The sequence below is a fragment of the Coenobita brevimanus genome, chromosome 81, assembly GCF_032717465.1.
Source record: "Coenobita brevimanus isolate Jiangsu-jjx chromosome 81, ASM3271746v2, whole genome shotgun sequence".
NCBI classification, from domain to species: Eukaryota; Metazoa; Arthropoda; class Malacostraca; order Decapoda; family Coenobitidae; genus Coenobita; species Coenobita brevimanus.
Genome location: NC_137034.1, coordinates 5,380,861 through 5,407,479, shown reverse-complemented (window position 1 = coordinate 5,407,479; position 26,619 = coordinate 5,380,861). Strand labels below are relative to the sequence as shown.

General features: G+C 40.3%; 1 protein-coding gene across 1 annotated transcript in view; it reads right to left on the bottom strand.

Moving 5' to 3' along the window:
- The window catches only part of unc80 (unc80, NALCN channel complex subunit), a 152,477-nt gene that overhangs the window by 50,775 nt on the left and 75,083 nt on the right, over window positions 1–26,619 (bottom strand). The window contains exons 27-46 of the mRNA XM_080279925.1: window positions 22,746–22,875; window positions 22,105–22,285; window positions 21,593–21,702; window positions 20,505–20,695; window positions 18,890–19,102; window positions 17,352–17,487; window positions 16,698–16,818; window positions 16,201–16,364; window positions 14,836–14,927; window positions 9,493–9,637; window positions 8,559–8,647; window positions 7,443–7,553; window positions 6,416–6,535; window positions 5,906–6,063; window positions 5,180–5,277; window positions 4,676–4,776; window positions 3,976–4,098; window positions 3,007–3,131; window positions 2,620–2,827; window positions 1,400–1,589 (exon numbers count right to left, since the gene is read on the bottom strand). Coding sequence (XP_080136051.1) covers window positions 1,400–1,589; window positions 2,620–2,827; window positions 3,007–3,131; window positions 3,976–4,098; window positions 4,676–4,776; window positions 5,180–5,277; window positions 5,906–6,063; window positions 6,416–6,535; window positions 7,443–7,553; window positions 8,559–8,647; window positions 9,493–9,637; window positions 14,836–14,927; window positions 16,201–16,364; window positions 16,698–16,818; window positions 17,352–17,487; window positions 18,890–19,102; window positions 20,505–20,695; window positions 21,593–21,702; window positions 22,105–22,285; window positions 22,746–22,875 — 2,806 coding nt within the window. The remainder of the gene's footprint in view (window positions 1–1,399; window positions 1,590–2,619; window positions 2,828–3,006; window positions 3,132–3,975; window positions 4,099–4,675; window positions 4,777–5,179; window positions 5,278–5,905; window positions 6,064–6,415; window positions 6,536–7,442; window positions 7,554–8,558; window positions 8,648–9,492; window positions 9,638–14,835; window positions 14,928–16,200; window positions 16,365–16,697; window positions 16,819–17,351; window positions 17,488–18,889; window positions 19,103–20,504; window positions 20,696–21,592; window positions 21,703–22,104; window positions 22,286–22,745; window positions 22,876–26,619) is intronic.

The window sequence follows — 26,619 nt, the reverse complement described above, 5'->3', positions numbered from 1 at the left end:
CCTCCCTCTTCCCCCCTCCACCTCACTCACATACACTCTCTTCGTCAGTCTTTCACCCTCCATCCTCTCCAAATGGCCAAACCACCTCAGTGTGTTCCTCATAACGCTTCCTATCACATCCACATCCACACCACAACGCTCCTTTATATCCTCATTCGTCAGCCTGTCTCTCCACGTGACTCCACAGGCTCCTCTTAAATAACTCATTTCCACTGCTCTCACTCTTGACTTGTGTCCTTCCAACAATGTCCAAGCTTCACTTCCGTACGTTAGAGTTGGTATCACAATACTGTCATGTAGTAACATTTTCACTTCCATGCTCACTTCCCTGTTTCTTATCACTGCTTTCAAAGAACCAGCAACCTTTCTTCCCTGCTGTACCCTTTCAAGCACTTCACCCTCCAAACCTCCATCCTTACTCATCACACTACCCAAGTACTTAAACGTACTCACATTTTCCAATTCCTTACCATCCAACCTCGCTGTACATTCACTAACTTCACCTCTCTCAAAGACTATCACTTTACTCTTCCCTACATTCACCTTTAGATTCCGTTTCTTACACACTCTCTCAAACTCATCCACCAAGCCTTGCAGCTCCCCTTCGTCTTCACTCAACAACACAGTATCATCTGCAAACAACAGTACAGGGAGTTTCCAAACACTATCCTCTCTCACCAGGGCCATTCCAACATCCACTACCCTACCTTGTACCAAATTTATTACCCCATCCATGTACAGATTGAACAACCATGGAGACATGACACATCCCTGTTTCAAACCAACTTTCAAAGAGAAAAATTCACTTAGTTCACCATCCACACGCACTGCAGCCTTCGCACCATCGTACATACTCTTCACAGCATTCAACAACTTCCCATCTACTCCATATATTCTTAACACTTTCCACAATCTTTGTCTATCCACCCTGTCATATGCTTTCTCCAAATCCATGAAAGCCGCAAACAACTTCTTTCCCTTCTCTAGAAACTTTTCCACTAAAGATCTAAGAATGAATATCTGATCTATACAACCTCTTCCCAAGTACCAAAACCAGCTAATTACCTCCCAGTGGCTACTCTATAACAAATAACTATGTATTCATCTATCTATAGCCATATGCCTTAATTCTGCAGAGGGTGGCCACAAATGAACTGCCTCCGTCACCCTGTTCTCTGCCATCAGGCTGCCTTCCCTCCAATTCACATCCTTTCCCTCATACACTTCTCCATCCCATCCCTCCATCTCATCCTCAGTCTCCTCTTCTCCCTCATCCCTTAAGCCTTACGCACATACACTACACGCTCTTGGTCTATCTCCCAGCCTCAATTCTCTCCACATTACCAAGTACACTAAATGAAAAAAAAAAAAAAAAAAAAAAAAAGTTGAGTATACATGCCTTCCTCATGATCATCAGCAGTAACGTGATGTAGGGCCGGCTCGTATGCAGCTTGGATGGTCACAGGCACAGTTGTCAGCAGGAAGTTCTCACACTCAATGCGGCGTTTCTTTTCCTCTGCTTCCAGAGCTGAACGCACCATTTCTGCCTGCAGCTTACGTCTTGTTCTTGTTGCCGTCACAAAGGACCTCTGGCAAGAGACATAAGCCAAAACAAGTCACACCATCTAAATAGCATTCCAAAAGTATTAATATAGCATTAGCATCAATATAAGTCTCATTTTACAACCAAGCAACATCTGTTACAACTTTCTGGATTCACAGTATATGAAAAAATTGTTACTAGTACGGTTTAAAATATATGAATGACATTTAGCTGCTTATGCTGAGATATGATACATTTCTGAACTGTTGCTAGTACTTTCATGTCACAAAATTATGCACAGGAATTTATATACACGGTATGTCACATAACATTCAGACGGGGACGTGAGGAAGAATTTAGTGGAAGAACTTATTATAATGTGAATTTTGGCAAAGTCATGAACCTATTTCTCGATGAGATCATGGAGGGATATCATGCTGTAACCCAGGCCTATGCATTTTATCACCACACACAAGTACAGTGAGGGCGAGGGATTTACTTGAACACAGCAGTGAGTTGAGGAGCAAATGATTTTAACTCTGCAGTGCTTGCAAAATTCATTTGAAATCATTCCCAAAGTCTTGCATTTACTGGCCTCTCAGGGTTCAGTGTCAGATTAGCTATGTCCAGTAGTTCTGACTGGACCTAGAATGGGTTCCCTTACTATCTAATGGCCCCTCAAAAGAATATCACATTAATGTCAGAGAAATATCAGCCAAGCACTCATGTGTCCTTTAGCCTAACCCTCATCACACTTTTCTGGTCCTTGATAAGATGCAATGTGCTCAATGAGCAAGACATAAAAGTACCGGCGCATCACATGGCACAGATGGGTTGATAATATAAACCCCCATCTATGCAGCACCAATGCTGGACAGGGATATCTACATGCTGTGGCACTGATATAACTGGGCAGCAGTTATACAAACATCCCTCAACTCTTTCCCTATCCTCTGCAGAAGAAAGGCTACACCAGACCGCAGTTCTCCAAGTTCACGTTCACATAAGCCTAGAGCCACAACAACAATAACAACAACATATATACTGTATCAACAACTAAAATATGGGTCTCTTACATGTTGGATAGTGTTGACTGTGACTTCATCCACATTGGTCTTGAAATGTGGCATCCAAGGAGGGTCCACTACTGGCAGAGACTCCACACCAATCTTGGGAGAAGGCAGCGTAAACTCTATACCATGAGGTGGCACCTTGAATGTCAGCTGGGCACCCTCCTCCATGCGGGGCCAGGCCTGGTACCGGGACTGCCATAGCACTTGGAACCTGAATATGACAACCAGTATTAAGAACAGTTAGATCACTCATAAATTTTTTGTATCTAATGTGTGGTAGTGATATAATCAGAATCAACCAAACACTACCTTATGGAAATATTTAGGTCTACCAAAGAGTTCTGGTACATTTCAAAAGAGCTGATTACTAGTATGAAAATGGGTGCTCACCTCAGAATGGCATTAAGTCTGGTGTTGGGGTCTGAGTGGGTGAGTTCCCGGGTCATGATATCTGATGTATGTACTGGGACTCTCACCCCTGCTAAAATAAACACCACCGCTGCCGTTGCTGATACCTGCACCATAACACATATATAAATACAGTACAAATAAAATCATAGTCCATTGCAAATTAGACTTACACTCAGTCATGATTCAAACCCTTCCACACATGTTCCCATGGTCCTTAGACTTTAAATTTATCCCATGTAACTATAATTCATTCCAAAATAGAATTATAGTCACAGACGATGGAGTTAGAGTGTGGGACTATGAGCAGGTTGGAAGGGTATGAGTCATGGCCTGGCCAACTGTATGTCTAATCTGATAATGGACTACAGATATGAGGGATGCATAACTTACTGAAACAACACCTCTGTGACTACATACACAATCAGAGTCACAACCAACCAGGGTAAATGATGACACACTTCCTCTTAATAAATCCCCCATAAGGACAGTGGCCATGGTATAGTTCACATCATCTATGAACTGGAAGCTAAACCAAGTGCAAAAACCAGCTACAATACTTGCTTCCCAACAGTTACTGGAAACTGTTGGGAAAAGAGAAATAGCTGATGTGTGATAGAATTTGCAACAACGTCAAGGCACCTTGGACTTACTTTGCTTATAAATGTGCCAAAACTCCCTCCTTGTCCCCACAACAAGGATAGTGGACTACAGCAGAAGGGTAACTTCAGCCTGCAGTCCACTAGGCTCATGTCTAGAAAAGCCTAGAGCCACAACAATGACAACAAAAGAAAAACTATAGCATATTGTTGAGGCCCCTATGTTCCTGTTTATATGAGGCAATATGTGACTGAATGAAGGAGGGATGGAATAGGCAAAATATACTGCTTACAAAGAGGTGCCAGTAAGATTCCTAACTACACAATATGCCACCCATGTAGAGATGCTGACCTCATTATCATGCTCCAAGAGAAGTTCCCATGCCTGGGGAACAGCATCCAGCAGAAGGTCTTCACTCATTACCGCCACTGCCTTCACCACCACTGACAGCGGGGCATGGCTCAGACCCATCACCTGTACCAAAAAGCATATTAGAAAAGCTCTTATTTTAACTCTCAGGCTCCTGTGTCTCACTCTTAACTGAATAAAATCACCTGGTGTTAACTGGAATGGTAAACTAAAGTTGGCCCTACCATTAGTGAGTTACCACTTTCAGGCTTCTAATTCTAGAATAAACTGCACACTTACATCCATGTCAGTAAATGAAAGTTCTAACACTTTCTATTAACACCTACACAATACAATAGGCTCAATTTTCTCAAAAATACTGTATTACATATATTGTGCCCAAACACACAGAGGGATCTGGGTGCATTTATCCTCGTGAAATGTAGTACTGCATTAATATCTCCTTATAAACTGGGAGAACTATCTGTAATAACGTTTCTACTAAGAGTAATGATGTTAGAAACGGATGCCTCCTTTGCCAAGTTGAACACATGCCCATCAACTTCTTCCCTATCCTTCAAAACGAGGGTGGTGGAATGAAGGAGAAGGGCAACTTTAGCCTGCAGTCCACTGGCCTATGTCTAGATGAGTATGGAGCGATTACAACACCTGAGCAATACATCTACATTCTCTCATTACGTACCTGAGTTTTCATGTATCGTATTATTAGTGAGTCTCCTTTTTTCTGTTTCTTCTTTTCTTCTTCTTTGTTAGTGCTGTCTTTTGCAATTTCCTTCCCATCACCTGCAAGGATGAGAAAGAATAATATTTTCAAAAACTGCTTTACCTTACTTAACTACTTTTACTTATTCAACGTGCATTAATTGCTCTGAATTACTTCATATTCATTGCTATACCATTTTGAAATGCATCAAGGCAAGGCTAAAGTTACCATACCCAATGAGAATATATTCTTTTGTACAAGACAGAACATTATGACATCACATGGTGCATTGTGGGTTGTGATTTGATCTGGACTGGCAAGATGTAATATGGTACGGTGTGAACGGTAAGATATGTCATGCTGGGTACTTAAGGAAAGTAAAGGGATGGCATGGTATGATGTGATAATGGTCAGACGGGCGATGATACACTGGAGATACAGGGTGCAGAACAGTGACATAGCATGGTGTGGCACAAACACTACCATCAGTGTCAATGGTGTCCTTCGAGAGGTGGACGGCTGACCCTTGGTGGTGGCCAAGACGAGACAACACAGCAGAAATGTCTACACTGCGGTCAATCCTGCAGCAAATGAATATTATGTAAACTAGGGAAGCACTCTCATCAGCCATAGTTTCTGAACACACTGTGCTCCTACCCTGACTGGAAGGATAAGACAGTCAAGACTTTACAACGAATAAATATCTGCTGTCTAGTGTTAATATGGGAGGTTGACACTTTCCTGACGCTCCTTCAGCCAAGGGTATGGGTATGGGGTGAGCAGAAATAATGGCTCGCAACTTTACATACACAGTGGATAAACAGATTTATATTATGTTAAACTCCTATCTACTATTCTATCTACCCATTTATTGCCTGATGTCTTAATCCCATAAGGGGTGACTACAAATGATTTGCCTCCATGCCATCCTGTCCTTAAACATCAGGCTGCCTTTTCTCCAACTCAAACACCTCCTCTCTCACGTACCTCTTCATCCAAAGCCTTCATTCACCTCAGGCTTCTCTTTCCCCTCATTCCTAACAACCTCACTCACACAATCCGTGTCAGTCCTTCATTCTTAATGTGTCATAATTACATTTCTGTTACTAAAGGAATACACTTGAATGGCATGGACGTAATAAAATAATGCATACAGATACAGTATCAAAGAACACCAGAGATGATGCGACCAAGAGGGAGTTAACATACTTGTCTCGGCGAGCAAAGCTTTCCTTCCTCTTGAGTGGAGAGCCATGGCCTTGCTCAGAAGCCTTTCTTCCTTGTTTTTTCTCCTTCTTGCTTTCTTGTTCTCCATTTCCAATGGTTATGGTTTCCTCCTCTTGCTCTTCAAATTCCTCTCCATACATCTAAAAAAATAAATAAATAATGTACTCCCTGACAAGGACAATACTATAGTCAAATAACTCAAACATACTGTACAATGAATTTTCACTCAAAACCAATTACATTTTTCATTCACTTTAATCTGGAAGAGAATTTTCATCCTTCTGCATCCTACTTTCCATTAGAATAAGACAACTGTACAGCCTTGCAGCCTTTTCGGAGAACTTCTTCATGACTTGCACTATAATTAAGTGTTAATCTCTTGTACCACCTCGACAATGAAGGTAGAAAGATGGCAATTTTTTGTCCAATTAAAGGCAACAAAGTATATTCATCTGTTAACTCTTTGCTGCCTGGAGGAGTGCCTGTATTTACCTTCCTGACGGCATGCATGAGCCTCCTACACGCACGCATGTTTCTCCTGTAGCAATGAGGGTGGCAGAAGGTCTGGTGGGTGCAGGTCATGTTGTACAGGGATGACATCTGCACCACAACCTGTTACACAAATGACAGTGATAAGAGGAATAATGGGTTCTGGTGATACTGTACAGGGAACATCATCTTTACATGTCAAAGCAAAAGAAAGAAATGAGAATGTTGAGATATGTACCACCACCTGTCAAAAGAAGCACAAAGATGAGAATATTAAATGGATAATGGACGTTAACTTCACTCCATCATTCAAATAATGTATTTTCAGTTTACTCTTGGTACCAGTACACAATCTGACTTAGCACAAGAAAGGTCTACCATATTGAAATGGTTTATTATGGCTATATTTAGCCCCTCCAGTTTAAAGTCTCTCCTAGGCTGAATAAAATGATCAGACAATGAAAAGAATAGTGATAAAAAAATCCCTAGGATATATGGGCTAAATAAACAACTAAGGGCAATAAAGCATCAAAAGAATGATGCAATAAGGAAAATACAATGCTTTGAACCATGGGATATTGCAAGTAAAGCTCTCCCCATCAAATTCTGCATAATGGAATTCTTAGCCAGGTCTTCATTGCTCATAACCTTTGGAAACTTCTCACCTGACACCTGATGGTCTAGTGCGTTATCCAGCTCCAGATGGATGTGGCTCAAATGGGCTTAAATCTTAGTGATGGCTGGAGGTAACTGTTCACATTATACCATTCTCACCTTAAATCTCCAAACAGAGTAGCCACCAAGCCCTTACACTCCTAATTGGGTTATAGAAGATAGAGCAAAAGGGAGAATAGAGTACATATCCTAGCCCGAAACTTTATGCTCCTGATGGTGCAATAAACGATGATGCAACAAAAAGAACTGAAGTAACAAGGAGGACCAAGGTAAAAATGAGAATGAAATAAGCAGCCTAATTCCAAACCTCACTGATGGAACAATAAAGAATGAGTCAATAAAGAAACTATTGTACCTTAAGCCATGGCATATTTGAAGTAAGACTCTCCTCATCCAAGTCTCCATCCGTGGGGCTGTCCGGCAGGTCTTCATTGCTCATAACTCCTGGAGACTCCTCACCAGACACCTGGTACAACTGAGAGACAAGACTCGTTAAACTAGTTCCGTGCAACTCCTGGTATTTTTATCGTTATTTTATTACATATTAAGTCCTTGTTTATTATGCAGTAGTCCTTGTTATAAGCTGCATCTTTAAGGACTGTTTATTAACTAAGTCCACAGTAAATAACAAAATGCATTGCCTATCAAGACTCAGGCTCCTATGACTCACTCTCAGCTCAATAAAACTGTCTGGCATTAGCTGAAAAAAATGCCAGAGTTGCCTTCACCATGAAAGGAATAAAGTTCCACTACTTAGCTATAAAATGGATCAGCTTGTTTCATCAAATTTACAGAATTAATTATACAAAAAAAAAAAAAAAAAAAAAAAAAAAAAAAACATATCTCTAACATATAACAAGGACTTACTCTTCTGTGATACATTTAACTGAAGGCTGGAGATAGGAGGAAGGGGTAGAAGAGTACTTTTATTTTCTTCCACAAACAGTGAACACATAATGTACTCATTTTATAATGCAGATCACATGACCGCATTAGGTCTGCTTGATGCTCTTTCCTTCCATGAAAGGACATGCTCAACATCATCTTTAGTGTTTCATTACATCACCATGCCATACAACAAACAACTGTGATGCACAATTGGACATTTATTTATTCAGCAGTTATAGTTTACCATTACCCCCTTCAATCCATTAATGTAAAGTATTATATTATTAATTCTTGCTTTCTCAAGATTCTGTTTAGAATAAAACAGACTTTTTTTATTTAGAGGGGTAAGACAGAGTTCTCATGAGCTCTTTCACTAATAAAGGCTCTTCTTATGTCAGTAAAACTTCTTGATCTCTGGATCCTACTTTCCTCCATCCTTGGCTGGGAAGAAGGCTGGGATGAGGACGAGGATACTGTAAATTGCCTGCAGGTAGCAAGAATAAACTGCAGAATATCCTCAGACTGAAGGGGTTTCACTGTGTAATTAATGACATCACAGTAAAGAACCCAATTCAACTCCTACCTCTTGTTCCAGGTGCTCTGATGTGTCTGAGCGCTCACTGACAGCTGACACTTTCCGCCTCGACCGAACACTGTCTGATCTCTTGATGGCTGCATGAGTCACATAAGGTAAGCTTCATTTTCCTATGACTCATATTCCCTCTAACTTAATTATGACAACTCTCAATACATACCAGTCTAGTACAGTATTATCATCACTATAAACAGGATGTAGAAGAATTGGATTTCCCCAAAAATCAGGGTTAACTTCATCCTCCCATGAATCATATATCTTCAAATTTCATTATAGCATCCCTCATTACAAAATGGCCTAACATTATTCTTATCACTAAATAGAATATGTAGAAAAAATAAATTTCCCAAAATTAATTTTCAAGATAGGTTTCACATTACCTGGCAAAAGCCACTGAACATGATCTAGTCTGCAGCTCACAGTTTAAATGTAAACATACCCAGCTTACAAAAATGCAATGACAAGAAACTTTTAAAATATGTTGCAAAATTAAAAAACGAGTAATGTCAAGAGGAGCTTCTCACAAAAATAAATTTTGCACTGCAGATCCCTTTAGATATCTTTAGTCACTATAAATAATGATTTCTTATCCAAGAGAACACAAATCCACTCCTGGTGGTCCGTGCAAAGAACATTTCGTGTTTTACCTGTGAGGGTCAATCATTAGTAACTTACTAATTTTCAAATTACCAGAATAAGCCATTTGGAGAACAGCATTCATTCATTCTGGTAAGGAAGGTAGGAATTCAATGATCATCTTTCAAGCATATTTTGATCATACAGTAAAAGGAGATAATCTACACCTCAGGCCAATATCCTGCAGTCCACTGTGATCACATCCAGAGAGTCTAGGGTTGCAACCAATACAATACTATTACTATAAGTTAGGCAAGGGATTCTCTTGGCCCCTCCCAACACTCACAATCAGAGTCGGGTTCCTTGCGCCTGCTGAGTTTGAAGGATCGCCGCTTGAAGGACGAGTTGTGGCTGCCACTTTTCTTGAATAAGTGGTGACTGCGGCTGGACTGGACAGCTCTGCGACGGTCATCCTCATAGTACTGCCCACTCTGCCACCACAGCTATGTGTAAGTGCCCAACTCATGCTGGTTATTGACATCTACTTCAAATGCTACCACTCACCTGGCAATACTGGCTGGTCCTGTGCAGTTTTCAACTGAAGGCCACTGTTGCCCATTTGGTTATATCACAAACTCCAGAACTTGAAATACAAATGATCCACAGTGTCCACACTGTAAAGCAGACCCTCAAACTACAACACACTTTACTCACCTCCAGCATCTCACCACACAGACAATCCTACAAGTTAGCATCAAAATAAGATTACTAGAAGAACCTAACTTAAATGGCTGGTTTCTGCAGTTCACTGGGTTCACATCCTGATGAACCTTGGGCCACAACAACAGCAACTTAACTGATATTAGTGAACTATTATCAGGTAATGTTTAAGGCAAGAATTTGTTTTTAATAACATCACTGTAGGTCATAAAGCATTTCCTTCACTTTTTAGACAAAACTCTTTCACTCACTCATTCACATCTCAACACTGACTCTTCAATTTGTTAACTTACCTCACCAAAACAGCAATGTGTCTCAGCTTTACTTTTGATGCATTTCTTACTAAGTACTTAATATTTAATGCATTATTGAGCTAATGAAAACTGATTTTGAAATAATATAAAAATTATATAACAACCTTTTTTTGTGAATGAGATCTACAGGTACTTTTAGGGACAGAATAAAAACAGGAAAACTAGTTGTATCTGCTACCCAAAGAATCACTGCATTAAAAACACTCAGTATTTATAAGAGCCCTCTTTACTATTTCATCGTACTATTATGGAGTGTATTTTTAAATGAGTTCCTTCCTATATATACAACATTTGTAAGAGGTGTCAGCATTAGCAGAAAAGAAGGAAAAAGAAATAGCTGTATTACTATATACAGCATCTATGCATGCTTAAGTGGACTAAAGTTCAAAAGTATGACTCATGATTAAACACCTACCAGTTACCACTGGGTGTGTGGTTATACTCATAAGCTATTAATTCTGGTCAAACTTTATCTTTACCTGTGGGTGAAAGAAAGTCATATCCAGGGTTCCACCGCAAACAAAGACCTGTTAGTGGTAGTTTAAAGCCTTTCTAGACTGCACAAGTAACAATGTCATCATGAATCATTCCTCATACAGTCTAGTAAAGCTTCAAATTACCACTTAAACAATGGACATTAGGTCTTCATTTGATGTATCACCAGGGGTACTCCTCTCTAGCAAATGGTAAGGGTAGAGAGTTAACACAAACTAGAAATTGCAAGTGTACCTGATACAGAATGATACCTCTAAAGTGTACAATTAATATTTACAATGGTGATGGCATAATGTAGCTGCCAGTTACTGGAAACTTCCAAACACCGGGATTGCACTAAAAGTTTGAAAGAGCATTTGTGGTATTCTACCAATACTTCTATATGACATATGGCAATCATCCCTTCTACTGTACACTGTTTACAATGGGATATCACAAAAATGTACCTCAAGACCTCAGTAAAAATGCAGCAGAATAAATGAATAAAGTATTTTGGGATGAAAACGAGAGAATCCCAATTCACAGGCACTGCTAGAGTACTGGTGCAATTTTGTAATCTACAACAATTATGAAGTAATAAATCATGTACTGACAAACTGGCAGCATAAAAATTCTGCGTCAAATAACTATAAAAACAAATTTTCAAAAACTGGCATTACAACAAGTATAGTAAAAGAATAAAGCATTCAGAAAGAATTAATACAGCATCAACAGCAGAGCATTCTATGATATGGAAAGCCCAATGAGTATTATTATACTGCTGACACTGTGAAAAATGCAAATGTGAAAAACAGTAAAAGACTAGATTATATATACAAGCTAGTATGCCCCCTTCTACTGCTTGTGTGACCATCTGTTCGATTTAATTTATTACTTTTTACACAATACTGTACTGAAATCCACCATTCTCACAAGATAGCATGAGAGTTTATTACCATATCAGAAGACTCTTAAAATGTTCAAACAATAAGGGACAGAGTACAGTAAGCCCAACACAGCTTCCTTTCACTCAGTGTACTTAATGCAATACATATGTTCCTAAAAAAAACCATGTTGAATGGAAATTGCTTTATGTGAGGGCTATGTACTGCATGAAAGATACTCAAATATCAAAAAGTCATATTCAAAACTCCAAACATGGCTCATAATGTGTCTAGTGTTGTGACTAAGAGTATCTGTATGGACTGAATGCTCAAATTTATTAGCAATTTAAAGAACTATATAACACAGTGAGATAAATGCCTGTGTGTTGTACTGTATCAACTTTCATCCTTCACTACATATCCTAACCAGTTACTGTGCTAATGAATAATGGTGAGTTAAAATGTTCCCATACTGATTACATAACATTTTAAGTGGAAACGGATTAAATGAGGAATTCCCTTAGGGTGACCCAACATGCGAGGACAGGTACATTTTTCCCTCAAACTCCCATTACTCATTCCTGTATTGAGAATAAGAGATATTTCTCAACACACCCAAAAATCAAGGCCAGACATGATTTAACTTTGCTATGCTTGAAAAATTGTAGCTTCAAAGATGGTGTCAAAAGGGAAGAATATATACCTCAAGGAATATTAATGTTCTAGTTTCAATGGTTTATGATGAGCTGCTGGGCTTGTGGAAAAATACTATTATATACCAAAAGGTAGATCCCATTACTATTACACCATTACTATCACTTGGAACTAACCAATTACTCTAAAATTCAGCAACACCTCCTCTAGACATGATTATATGTGAAAGGAAAAGTTATCTCAAACTATACAATGTCTCTGTGAGGGAAAGGTTCTGCAAGCATTAGTCTGACAAAGTGTTATGTTACTGCACTGCTGTATATTCATTCTTGCTTGGTGTTAGGAAATAAGTAAATCACCCATATGCAACTAGTTTTCTATGTAAAAAACTGTTAGCACTATGAAACTACTCAAAAATCAATAATGAATGAAAATATCAACACTGCAAAGTAAGAAATTCATCATGCTGAATAATGGTTCTACATTACATATAGCACTGTATACAGCATTCAAACAATAAATATTAAAACACATGCACATCTACAAGACCAACATTCAACCATGCACATTAACACATCATACATACAACACAACTAGGGGAAAATATAACAACAAAAAATCCTTGTTTTAATAATGATTGGTCTCCCTAACATCTGTCCTTTTCTGTCATCATCATCATCACCATCATCCTAATCTCTCTTACCCCACCTAAGAATGGGATCAGATAGGTTCCAGAAAGCAAGGAAAGAGAAAGTATGACACAAGGAGAACTATCAACATTATGCCCAGTGAAATGGACCACACACACACACACACACACACACACACACACACACACACACACCGCTCGCTGGCTCAGTGGTAACGTTCTCGCTTGCCATCTGGTAGACGGGAGTTTGTGCCTCGCTCAGGTCGCGAAAAGTTTAACTGACGAAGTGGGTGGTTACTGTCCCCCTTGAGCAAGGGGACGAGTGTGTGCATGTGTGAAAGTCACAGCCTTGCCCTTAGATCGGACTATATGAGCTCTCAACTCCCTTCCGGGAGGGTGAAAGCTGACGATCACGACCATCAGGTGATCCTGACCGATATATATATATATATATGCACTTCACACTCTTTGCAGGCTAAGTTAATCCATAGGCAATCAAGTTAGGAAAAATGGGGTGCCAGATGCTTAACATGTGTTCATCAGTATATAAGTCATCCAACTAACTCAGAGTGTCAAGTCCCTAGCATCATAATTTTCCAAGGCTTGATTTTTTACATACATACTTACCATATCTATCCACCTTCTTCTTGGCCTACTATGCTTCCTCCCACCTTGAAACCCACTCACATATACCTTTTCACTAGAGTAACAATATATAAAAAGGAAAGCTCATCTCAGCATAACAATCTGAAAAAGCTTCCCTCTTAACACAGCAACCAATTTTCCTCACCAAGCATATTGAAACAAGGATGAATGATACAGCATAACAGAATGCAACATTACACTGAACTAGTGCAAAAACAGGTACAGTAAGTCCTCATTTTTAGGTACCTTTATCTCCATTATTTTTTCTTGTAACTTGATAATAAATTACAGAAAAAAATGTGCCTATTAAAGTTCCATTCCAAACTAAAATATCAGTACTGATTTTCTACTTTTTCTAATCTAAAGTACGAGTCATATGAAAAAGGTAAAAGCCAGTTTGTCCTAATTTACAGGACTTGTTCATTCATACTGTATCGTTTATAATGGCTCCAACATATTGTAACTGCATCAGCCTTGGTCACCTAACGGCACCCCCCAGTGTTGCTCGATCTCTGGCAGCCCCCCTATTCAGATGATTAAAGGCCTGTTCATCTCAATATACAGTACCAATCATAGCTATGAAAAAAGTAATAGCTGATTTCCTATTTTCCTTCAATTCACTGTTCGGTCTGAAAATATAAAAGCTAGTTCCTCCAGATTTACAGGTACAGTTACAAAGAAAACATAAAAGTAGATTTCCCTGTTTCCCTTCATTAAGAGTACCAGTTGTATGGAGCAGGTTGTGATTTTGGCCATAATCCTGACTTAATGAGGACTCCTTGTACAGTGAAGAAAGACACATGCATGACACAGAAGGTAGTATTCTTGTTGGGTTAGGAAGACTTTGTGCACCTCTTCCTTACCAGTTTATTTGTGAATCAGGTCTGCTAGTACTGCTGTTTGTGATATCTATACAATTTCAGTTTATATCAGGCTATGATTAACACCTTCAATCTGGTGACATGTCTTAAATTTCGTTCTTCCTACCTTCCGATGACTTTATTCAAATGATGGGATATGTCTGTCAGTGAAGGGATAATGAAGGTTTTATCTAACCCCCCCAGTGTAAAAAGCATCTCATAAGGTGATTAAATGGATCTGGAAATAGCAAGTATAAGAAAAATGCATAATTGGACTGAAGGAGTTAATACCAAGGTGTGATTTTCTTAACTAATCATTAAGAAAGAAATGTTAAAAAGTCTCATAGGCCAACAAGAATTGGGGTTAGAGAGTCGATACTTCAACTGAGGACAGAGGTAGAGTCTAGAGTGGCAGAGGACGCCCCGGGAGGTAGAGATGCAGTGCTTAGCTAGGGCCTGAGGGTTGTACTGTGAAGGTGTGACTCAAACCTGTACCGTTACTGTGGTGTTGGAGCTTCCCAGGCTTACATTATCAGGATCATGAAGGGCGAAGCTTATTTTGCGCTCCCCTGTAAAGCCAGCTAGCAGGAGAAAAATAAGTGGCGTTAGTTTTCTTTAAATGAAATTATACTGCACAATACTCGGTGGCCCATACATATGGCTTCATTTCCACTCAGTCAGGCAATATCTGTTGTGTCGTGGAGATGGCTCAGCATTATCAGTACCGTCTCTACCCTGCATCATTCATTCATTTCCTACTCCCAATGCCACAACCACACCACCCACACCCACATTAGCTGAATGAGCTGTCCTCGTAAAACATAAGATACTGCCAAATTTAGTGATGCACTATTTACAGGCCACACTGTATAATGAGACATATTTGTAAATAATTAGTAGTAAATACTACATGTTCTCAAGGTAAAACTTGCAGAGATGAGATGAGATGAAATTATAATCATATATGATGTTATTTACTGGGATGACACAACAGTTTTTGCCCAAATTAATACATGAAGGTCCAAATCCAGCCAAAATCCTTTGCACTGAATCTCCCCAATACACATGTTTCCAAATATGGGCATACAGTTAGTCCTTCCTTAAAGCTGCTCCAATAAAAGTTGTGCCATTATTCAGCGGCTGATAAATTAACATCTATTCATCATATGAAGCTGCTCAAGGTTCGTTATAAAGTTGCTCTTAAGTTAGAAGTGATTTTTTCCTTTTTTGTGCATTTAACCTCTCCATCATGAACAAGATACAAGATGTACATTTGAAAGCTGCTTTTCTTAAAGTAGAAATTAATAAAAGGTGAAGAGAGAACACAGGCCCTGTCCATTCAGCCCCGAGCCGAGAAATTTGCTTAGGGGAGTATGCTAACCCACTCTCCATGTCAGTGATAATCTGAGAAAAGTCAGTGAAGAGGGATGGTCTGGAACTTGACCTAAAGGCTAATGAAATAGGAGCTCCAGCTCTCCCTTTCACCAGCTTTCCCATCCTCCTCAGAAGTACTCTCCTGATTGGCTGAAGCTATGGCTTAATTCATAGAATATGAATGAGGATGGACCGTGGTTCTTCCGGGAGCTAGGAAGCCTTCTATGCCAATGAATATATGGGTTAAGGAGTTGTACTTTAAATGATCTTGGAGATTCTGTAACATCCATTCCTTGGTGACATATTCTGCACATTACACAACAATTTCCCTTTGTATGTTATTGATGCAAACTATCTTGACACTGAACTATATGAATAACATATGAGAGAATGTTAAAGTGCAATAAGCAAAATGGAATGCAAAAGAAGAGGTGTTATGAAGCCTCCTATGCTACTTTAGATTATTGCCCTCACTCTTACTTGGATGGGCCTCTCCGATGCTCTGAAGGCTCTGTGCAGAGGGGTGAGAGTAGCCCATAGAGGACAGAGCCATGGACCATCGCCTGTTGTGGTCCCGGCCCCCTCCTAGCACACCCCCAGGTACACCCCAGCCCGATGACCTGTCACCACGCACTGACATGCGGCTGCCAATTTGGATTTAAGCATTACCCTTCTACATTACGAATTGTAGCTATGTAATATGTATATTAATTTCCTTACTTCCAGTGTTACATTACCTCCCATCCTTAAATACATATAGATATAACAGTAGTGCTATGTTTCCTCTAAAAGGATACCCATACAGCTTGTACTAGGGTTGGCTGTGGTCCAGCTGATGTTTTCTATGGACTGGATGCTAAATCAAGTGCAAAAACCAGAAAATTTCTTCATAACAGATGCAGGCCTCTGTTGGTTAAAGAGAAATCTCATGTGTCTAATAAAATTTGTACCATTCAACATTTAAATATTCCTGGTACCTTGTGTTTTTTGGCAGTGAGGTGTAGGTCTCACGGAGAAAGGCAGTGATCTCAAGGAGGACCTGCACAGCCACCAGCTTGAGTGCCATGGGGCAGTCCGACCCACCAGGATTCACACTCACTAGCAACAAAAAACACAATTTACTTATCAACATTATCATTATTATCATTCTAACCTGCCTAAAGAATATACACTTTTAAAATCATCATCATCACCTACTATTCTAACCTTCCTGGTTCACAGCAATCAGTTTAGTTATTATTACAGTATTATCACCACCATCATCATCATCATCCAGCTTTACCTGGGTTAACACTCACTGTCAAAACACACACTTCTGTTAGCATCATCAGTCATCATCAATCTCAAAATCATCATGATAAAAATCATCCTGACTTTTTTTTTATAACCTATTCATTGACATTTTTTTTTATAACCTATTCAATAGACGTGCTTCACACACAACTGAGAGACAGAAATAATCCATCAACTATCAGTTAAAATGGGGTGCCAAATTCTTGCTATGTACTCCTCTGCACATAAAGCCATGCAGCCAACTCAGTTCCCTCTGGCCTCAGCACCATCCATATCTCTCTCTCTCTCTCTCACTCTCTCTCTTACAGTAATAAAAAAGTATTAGTGATATATGGTACCCTCATCCAGGAAATCCTCTTCCTCATCACTGGCTCTGAAAGCCCTTCGAGCCTCACTGTCAGTCACTGGAGCCACCACCTCATCCACACTTGGTCCAGACTCCTCTAGTAACTCCTCCAAACGTGTACCCAATGCCTGAAGTAGAGAAAAGAATGCAATCCAGCTTTAGGTGAAACAGATTACCAGTCCTGGGCATGAGTGGGTTAATGGTACTGGCATTAACATTCAGGACTGAACTGCTTATGGGGTGGAAAAAAAACTCGGCCCACTGGTAAAGCATCCTGCCAGTCAGTAGCTTGGTAGTGTACCATCAAAAACATGTATCATTACCTCGCTTTGATTTTCTACAGTAAAACTTCCTTTACTTCCATCCTTATCCTTAACCCCTTCTTTACCAACCCCTCCCCCAGATGTAAACACTACGTTTACCCCCCATACCAACCTGATAGCTCCCGCTCCCGTTGTGTGAGAGGCAGTGTATATTTTTTTCCATGTCAAAACTATTCACTCTTTGTGATTTGTTTGTATACTGATGATCACATAAACCGCACATGATGTTGGTGATAAAAAAAGATTATAAAATAAATCATTACGGTACATAAGTTTACATGTCTTATGCTGATGTAGTTACCCAGGTAACTACTGTACAAACTGGCTTGAAAATAATGTCCTGCACAGATGAATGGCTTATTTATTTACCTTGTAAGCTGAGCATCAAGGGTGTGGACAAACGTGATGGTGATGGCGACCTTGACCCACTTGTTGCCAAGAGTGCAGTGTCACTAAGCTCGCTACTAATCTCCTCCTCCTCCTCACTCACATCAACCTCGCTATCATTTTCAGGATCACAGTCATCTATTGACACATCAGACACTGCTGCATCATCATCTGATACATCTAATTAAGTATCCTCATGAGGAATAAACTCGTCACTATCGGAATCTGCCAGAGATGCCTGAGAGAAAAATATCCTGTACACCCTCTCTCGTGGTCAAGTGCGTGGTAACTGATTGTCTCTAAGGCAGGCCAAGGGGTGTAAATTTTGCCGTATGTCAGCAGAAAATATAGTACGATATCTGTAGTAGAAATTATAAATAAAATAATGATTGGTCTAAAAGAGGTTACATCACAAATGAGTGAGTAAGCCATTGGTGCCACCGCAACTCAGTCATGACATATCTTATGATGTCAGAATTTGTCAGAACTTCGTCACAGTCTTTGTTGTCAAAACACAGAGCTGTTGGTAACACAAGGTCCTCAAAAACAGCCTTACCGGGCTACCCTGAGGCCCATAAGCTGCCACTCACTAAAGGGTGTACCAGCGTATCACGGTAGCGGTTTTGGTGTCTCACGGGTGTTAACAGGCGATGTACGGGGGTACATCAAAACACATTTTCGGTAAAGAAGGGGTTAACTCAGTCCATTGGCAGCACATTCTGTCAGCTGTTGGCTGGATAATGTATCTTCACGAACATATTCCGTATCACTACTGGTATCTCTAGTTGACAACTTCCTTAACTTGCTTCTACACTCTTACCTCTGCCCACTGATAAAACATCCTGCCAGCTGCTCGCTGGATAACATTCATTCTCCTGACGCCAGCAGGTGGGAGGCGGCCATGTGGGACAGATGGCCGGTACATTGGTAAGGACATTTTGATCCACGCTGGCCATGCACCACGATTACAACGGTGGATAAAATGAGATATCTCCATCAAGAATGCTGCTCGGGCTACCACGGGTGCTCCAGGCTGTCAAGAAATACCACAGCAGTTATCAGTACACTCTTGTACATAAACAATCAAGTTATACATCAGCACCATCCTGTTAACTTTATCATAATGATCATCATCATCATCATCCCAAACTCTTTTTCCCACACAAGGATGGGGGGATGAGGTAAGCTAAGGTCCAGAAAACCTGACAATCTGAACTATCATCAGGAAATCAAATTAAATGGGCCAATTAATTCACCTTTCAAGCCCTTGGAATCCTGACTCCATCTCATACATAGAATCATCTCTATCTATCTATATACCTAGGCTGCTTCCCCCAAGGAAAGGGAGGTAGCCGAGACAAGACGACACACTCCCCATTTACTCATCCATTCAAACACATTCATTCGCATCTTAGCCCCAAAGGGGATATCGGACAGATCCTCACTGCACCACACCGCACAAGGGTCAACTGCGCCATGCAATCAGTGACATCCGCAGCAGGGCCCGACAGCAGAACTGGTTTACCCCTGCCACATCATAACAGACCCATCCCCTTACCCGCACCTGACCTGACTAGCTGATCAGACCAAATGCGGGAGAATATCCCCTCAGGGCTGCGTCATCACTTATTCATTCACAATTTCTCTCTATTTATTTCTGTCATGCACAGCCACTCTTCCTTGCTCAACATACATCCTTCTCGCATCCAGCGCTCTCTTCACACTGTCCATCCATCCTATTCGTGGTCTTCCTCTCAGCCTTACACCTCTCACATCAGATCTAGTTATCTTTTTCACCAATCGCTCATTATCCATTCTCTCCATATGCCCAAACCATCGCAACACCCTCTGCTCAACTCTACCAGCCATCTCCCGAACAACTCCAGTTCTCCTTCGCACTTCATCATTTCGCACCCGATCCATACGCGTCACCCCACACATACTCCTCAGACACCTCATCTCCATTACATTCAAACTTTTCCTCTCTGCTACACCCATATTCCATGTTTCAGCCCCATATAATGCAGTCGATACCACAACACCCTCATACAGCCTTCTCTTTACATCCATTCTAAGCGAACGACATTTAAACACTTTTTTCATTCCTCCCAGCACCTTTCCTACTTCATTTATTCTAAACTTCACTTCTGCATCTATTCTTCCATCCACAGCAACATGTGACCCTAGATATTTAAAACAATCTACCTCCTCAAGCAACTCACCATTCAAAACTATATTCATCCCCCTACCATCTATCAACCTCGTACACTTCATCACTTTACTCTTATTCTCATTTACTTTCAATTTCCTCCTTTCACACACCCTTCCAAACTCCTCTACCAACTGTCTCAATCTCTCCTCTGAATCAGTCACCAGTGCAGTATCATATCCTCTAAAAATCTCACTGCATACTACAGCCAGGAAGCAGATTTTACCAGATCCAAAACAGCAGCAATAAGTTGAGGGTCAGGTATGGATCCTGGGTGGCATGTCTCGAGGAGAAATGAGAAGCGCATCATGCCAGTCCTGACCAAGTCCACTGGCACCAGCTTCCTCTCCCGCACCAGCACCACACTGCGCTCCCTCACACCACCCTCTTGGTCTAGGCTGTTGCGTCGGCTTGGATCTGCTCACACCAAGGGGTGGTATGAGAGAAGGGGAAGAGTGAAAGAGGGCACATAAAAGAGGAGATAAGGTACATAACATCAAAGATATACCCAGGAAAGTCTGTCAACTATTTCACAGCAACTACTTCACACTTAGAGCAAGTTCATCACTTTCTTCCCTGACACATCATTTATGGAAGAAGCAATATACCAGCCATAGGCCATGAGAGGAAAGTAAGCAGAAGGGGTGAATATTAAACTTCTGTACCTGCCTAATGCCTTACATTATTCATTTCCCCTCATAATTTTTTTTATAAACGTGGCAGTGCTGCAGTACCAGATTAATTACAATAATAAATATACACCCAGCAAACCATGCAGAAGGACGTGTATGTTCATAAACACTTACTCCAGCACTATGACTCTGCCAAGTGTAAAGTGGAGTCATCATTAGAGAAAGAATATACCCTGATGCAACTTAACAAAATACAGAGAGCAATGTGGTAACATGTATGCAAGAATGTAAACTTAAGTATGAATATACTGCAGCAACAACTAATTACATGACTCTACAATGCAGAACATAATCTCTGGCAAAAAGCACATTCTTTCCTCTGACAGCAGGTTGTGGAGAAACCTTTACTGATTCAAGGCCACATCCTTGAGTGCCTCCAAAACTCCCTATGAGTAAAAAATGTTTCTTTCATGGCCTTGAAAAAAAAAAAAATGTTTTATTAACATCTTCAATATGAATTCTGCTTAAATCTGAAAATCAATTAGGTCTGAATTTAAGTTTTCCCTGATATTTGTTCTAAGCAGCAGTTATTACAAAACAAATACTGTGTTAGGTGAGGAATCATATTGTACAGTACTTGATGGATTTAACGGATCTACAGCTAATACAGTTCACTTCATACCTGGGGTTTCATCACAGATGAGGTCCTTCTTCTTACTTTTACCAAAGCTAAGCTTACTTATATGCTCTTCCATTCTCTGTCTTGCCTGCAAAAATCTTAAAGTCATAGGCCTGGAAGGAAAGAATAATTATACAACAATGTGCTGATCAGTTAACATGGAAAATGCTCTACTACAAATATTGCAACACAGGTAATGTTAATTAAGCATATGCTTACAGATAACAAATCTTTGATGTAACTAAATGAGTTTGCCAAGATGACTAATCAACTGAACAACACACCATACTAAACCCTGATAATCATTAAGACGGAACTTTACAAGCTGGTTTTTCTGTATGCAAACTTGGGCAGGCAAAACTGACCCACAATGCTTAAACAACTATGGCATCACCTTCATTCACAAAGAGATACAATAAGTGACAACTGAAAAATACTAAGAGAAAAAAGCTTGCATTCTTATGATGCCTAGCTCATATATAAGTTACTATTCATTTGTTTATAAGATCACTTACCCTGCCCCTGGTTTGGTGACGAGGCGTGGACGTGTGAAACCTCCAGCCAGTCCATATGCAATGCCCTGTGAGGCTGTCAGGGAGAGTCGTCGGGCCAGCTGGGGTGGCAGGTGCACTGACTCACTCTGCAGGGCCCCCAAGATGCCTTCCTCCTCTATGCTGCGCCCACGGAGCCAGTTTACTGCAAACATCATCATCCCTTTTTATTTGCCTTTACTTCACTACCACCACAAAAGACAGCCCACAAACTAGGCCCTCACAGTAATTCACTGCCTCACACCTGATGTAGTGATGTGTGAAGGTGTATGTCATGTAGGAGAACTGTTAGACCTTAGGGAATGCACTATCAAAGCTATAACCAGAAATGGACCTATATTAGCCCTTTTAATCCAATGATGTAGCTACTTTATTTTTATTTCCTGCCACTTCTAAACCACTTTATAAAGATTTGTACAGTACCATTGCATTAAGTGCCGTGGGTAGTGAATGCGAAATCTAACCCCTCCAATTTGAAAAATCCTTCCTAATCTGTACAAGACCATCTGAAAACAGAAAGAGCAAAATATAAAATGCATCACTGCACTGAGGTGGCTAGAAAAAAAATCAATAAATAAATCAACAGAACATGCCTGAGAACCCACCCAGCTTAGACACCCTGCGGTTCTTGGGGTGGGCATTAGGCGTAAGGTGATCATGTTCCGTTGACCTGGAACTCAGTGGGTGGTGACGCCAACGCAACGTTGACACTGGACTCTGACCCCCTGGAGAGTCCTGTATAAGCGTGAAAAATGGTATAATAATAATCATAACTCCAGTGACACTCCTCTGCTGGGTGTGGCAATGGAGGGCATTAAATGAAATATTTTCATATAAAACACAATAAGTAAAGTATATGATGATAGGAAACTCTCTGACATTCAGAAAGGAAAAAGAAGCTTGGAAGGCAAGACACAATGCTGGTAGTAGAATGTTGATACAATTTTAATCATGATAGTACATGTTTGAGGTTAACCTAGGTATAAGCATACATGGGGGCATGTAAGAAAGAAGTCAATTTGTTTAGGAACAGCCACTGGAGGAGAGGAATCAGTATTTATTTATGTACAAACTATAAGCACATGAGTATCAAGATAGGTCTGCATGGCTCTGGTAACAGCATGCAGTTTGTGATGATAATTGTCTGTTTCATATTATGCTTGTAATTGTGTTGGCCACTTGTGCTTAACACTTCCAGGGAACATGTGCTGAAGGTAGGCTGTGGGTTTGTCAGACTTGTAAGGGTACAGCAGTGGCGTAGCATGGGTTGCCAGCGCCCGGGGCAAGGAAAGTATTGCGCCTCATAACCCGTGGCCCGTTAGCACTCCCTGAGTCTCTTCCACCAGTCCAGTAATTGAACCCCTTACCCCCCATGCACATGTATTTTAAGAAAATACTTCATTGCATACCCATTTCTTCACTTTCGTATATGTTTAAACCATTAAAAAATTACATATATATATATATATATATATATATATATATATATATATATATATATATATATATATATATATATATATATATATATCATAGTTGAAACAGAAGAACAAAGAATAAGAAATGACAACCACGTCAGCAAAACAATGATCACAGAAAAAAAAAAAATCTGTCAACAAGCCAAAACAACAAAATTCACCAAACGATCGAACTCCTATCGGCACAGGCACACACTGGCTACAGCCAAGGTTGCCACTGGGGAAAGTAGAAAAATACAAGATGGCTCACCTAAAATCTCCAAGATCGTAGGAAGAAACCCAAGATTTACGTAACAAGTTTTATATGTACATATAAGTACAAGTATATTTCCTTCAACTCATCTTTTAGGTTTTTATACAGCAGAGGAATTAGTCGGAGATGAACAAGGAGGTTTTAGGAAGGGCAGAGGTTGTGTAGATCAGATATTCATTCTTAGATCTTTAGTGGAAAAGTGTCTAGAGATGGGAAAGAAGCTGTATGTGGCCTTCATGGATTTGGAGAAAGCATATGACAGGGTGGATAGACAAGGATTGTGGAAAGTGTTAAGAATATATGGAGTAGATGGGAAGTTGCTGAATGCTGTGAAGAGTATGTATGAAGGTGCTAAGGCTGCAGTGCATGTGGATAGTGAACTGAGTGAGTTTTTCTATTTGAAGGTTGGGCTGAAACAAGGATGTGTCATGTCCCCATGGTTGTTCAATCTGTATATGGATGGGGTTATAAAAGAGATGCAAGGTAGGACAGTGGATGTTGGAGCAGCCCTAATGAGAGAGGGTAGTGTTTGGAAACTCCCTGTACTGTTGTTTGCAGATGATACTGTGTTGTTAAGTGAAGACGAAGGGGAGCTGCAAGGCTTGGCGGATGAGTTTGGGAGAGTGAGTATGAAACGGAATTTAAAGTTGAATGTAGGGAAGAGTAAAGTGATGGACTTCGAGAGAGGTGAAGTCAGTGAATGTACAGTGAGGTTGGATGATGAGGAAATGGAAAATGTGAGTATGTTTAAGAACTTGGGTAGTGTGATGAGTAAGGATGGAAGTTTGGAGGGTGAAGTGCTTGAAAGGGTACAACAAGGAAGAAAGAGTTGCTGGTTCCTTGAAGGCAGTGATAAGAAACAGGGAAGTCACGGAAGTGAGCATGGAAGTGAAAAAGTTATTAAATGACAGTTTTGTGCTACCAACTCTGACGTATGGAAGTGAAGCTTGGACGTTGTTGGAGGGACACATGTCAAGAGTGAGAGCAGTGGAAATGAGTTATTTGAGAGGAGCTTGTGGAGTCACATGGAGAGACAGACTGACAAATGAGGATGTGAAGGAGCGTTGTGGTGTGGATGTGGATGTGATAGGAAGCATTAGGAGAAACACACTGAGGTGGTTTGGCCATCTGGAGAGGATGGAGAGTGAGAGACTGACAAGAAGAGTATGTGAGTGAGGTGGAGGGGGAAAGAGGGAGAGGAAAGCCAAGGATGAGATGGAGGGATGGAGTGCAGAGGTATATGAGAGAAGGAGGTGTGAATTGGGAGCAGGGCAGTGAAATGGCGGGGGACAGGGTGACGTGGAGGCGATCTGTGTGTGGCCACCCCGTATAAGGGATTAAGGCGTCTGGCAATAGATAGATAGATAGATAGAATTACTGTACATAAACCTCTGTGTTTTCATCTCTGCCACTGGCAATTTTGGTCTCGTCGGCAGGATATGTGTTGCCTGCTGTGTGCTGCAACACTTATCTCCATAACGCTGGCAAATATTGTCACTTTTCATGTCAATGATGAGTTCTTTTGATGGTATCCATTCAAAGCACGGTATTTCTTGTCAAGCGATGGCTTGTTTTTGCAAACAACCGATTGACAGCTGTGTGTGGGTGAACGCAGAGGAATGTGGTAGAACTAAAAGTTCACACATTAATCTTGAAAGACATTGAAATTTAGACTGATTATTCCCATCAGTAATTCCAAGCATTTCATGCCAGAAATATGCAAGTTGCTGATTGATTGAGATGCTGAAGAGTTGACTTGGAATGCAACAGATCTTGCCACTGTTCCTGAAGAGAATCAAGCTATTTCTCCTTTACGAGAGTAGGGAAGTGTACCACCAATTTTGCAATGGCTTTTGTTCTGGGAGACATAGCTACTTTTGGATAAAAACTATTGAGTAATGCCAGCACATTTTCCTCATCAAAAGGAAAGCGCTTTTGCATCCGTACACACAGTTCACAGGGTGCGTACACGTTATTATAGACAAACATTTCATACTAATCATTAAAGTAAAAAGTACAGTTTCCAGGTTTAATGTGTATATTTATTTGGACTTAAAAAAAAAAAAAAAATCCACGTGATTTTTCGAATTAATCTCCAAGAACCCACGGTAGGGGTAAAAGACCCAAGATCTTGTATTAAAAAAAAAATAAATAAATAAATCATGTTTTACTCTGTGTTGGTGTTGCAACACTAAATTGGCGGGAAAATTACTTGGCGACGGTATTTTGAGACTTCAACAGATCTTAATTTAGCGATCGCATTGTTGCCACGTGCACAAATAACGGAAGCCACAGCATGTTTCGTAAATACAACGTGTAACACGAGTTTCTGCAAATATTTGTAGAGGTGAAAGAATATGTCATTCTGAGTAGAAAATCTTCTATATACATATGCATTTTAAGAATTACTTTAGGCTTGAGGTGGATTTTAAAAATTATTCGACGTATCAGTGTCACACATCATGGAGACGAGGTGCGTAGGGGAGGAGGAGCGATGCTATCTAGGCGCCCTTGCAACTTGGTGAAACAATGATTTTTTTTAAATATGATTTTTTGTGCAAGTTATGGAACATTACAGTACCGGTATCTTCAAACGGGAAATCACGCAATTAATAAGCATTATAATTCACCGATAAGGATTACATGAAGACAGTATGGCTGTAATTAGCGAGAAAAATAATGTAAATGTTACGTGGCAACGTTTATTTGCCCCGTCATGTTGAAAAACTGTGTAGAATGTTCAAACAT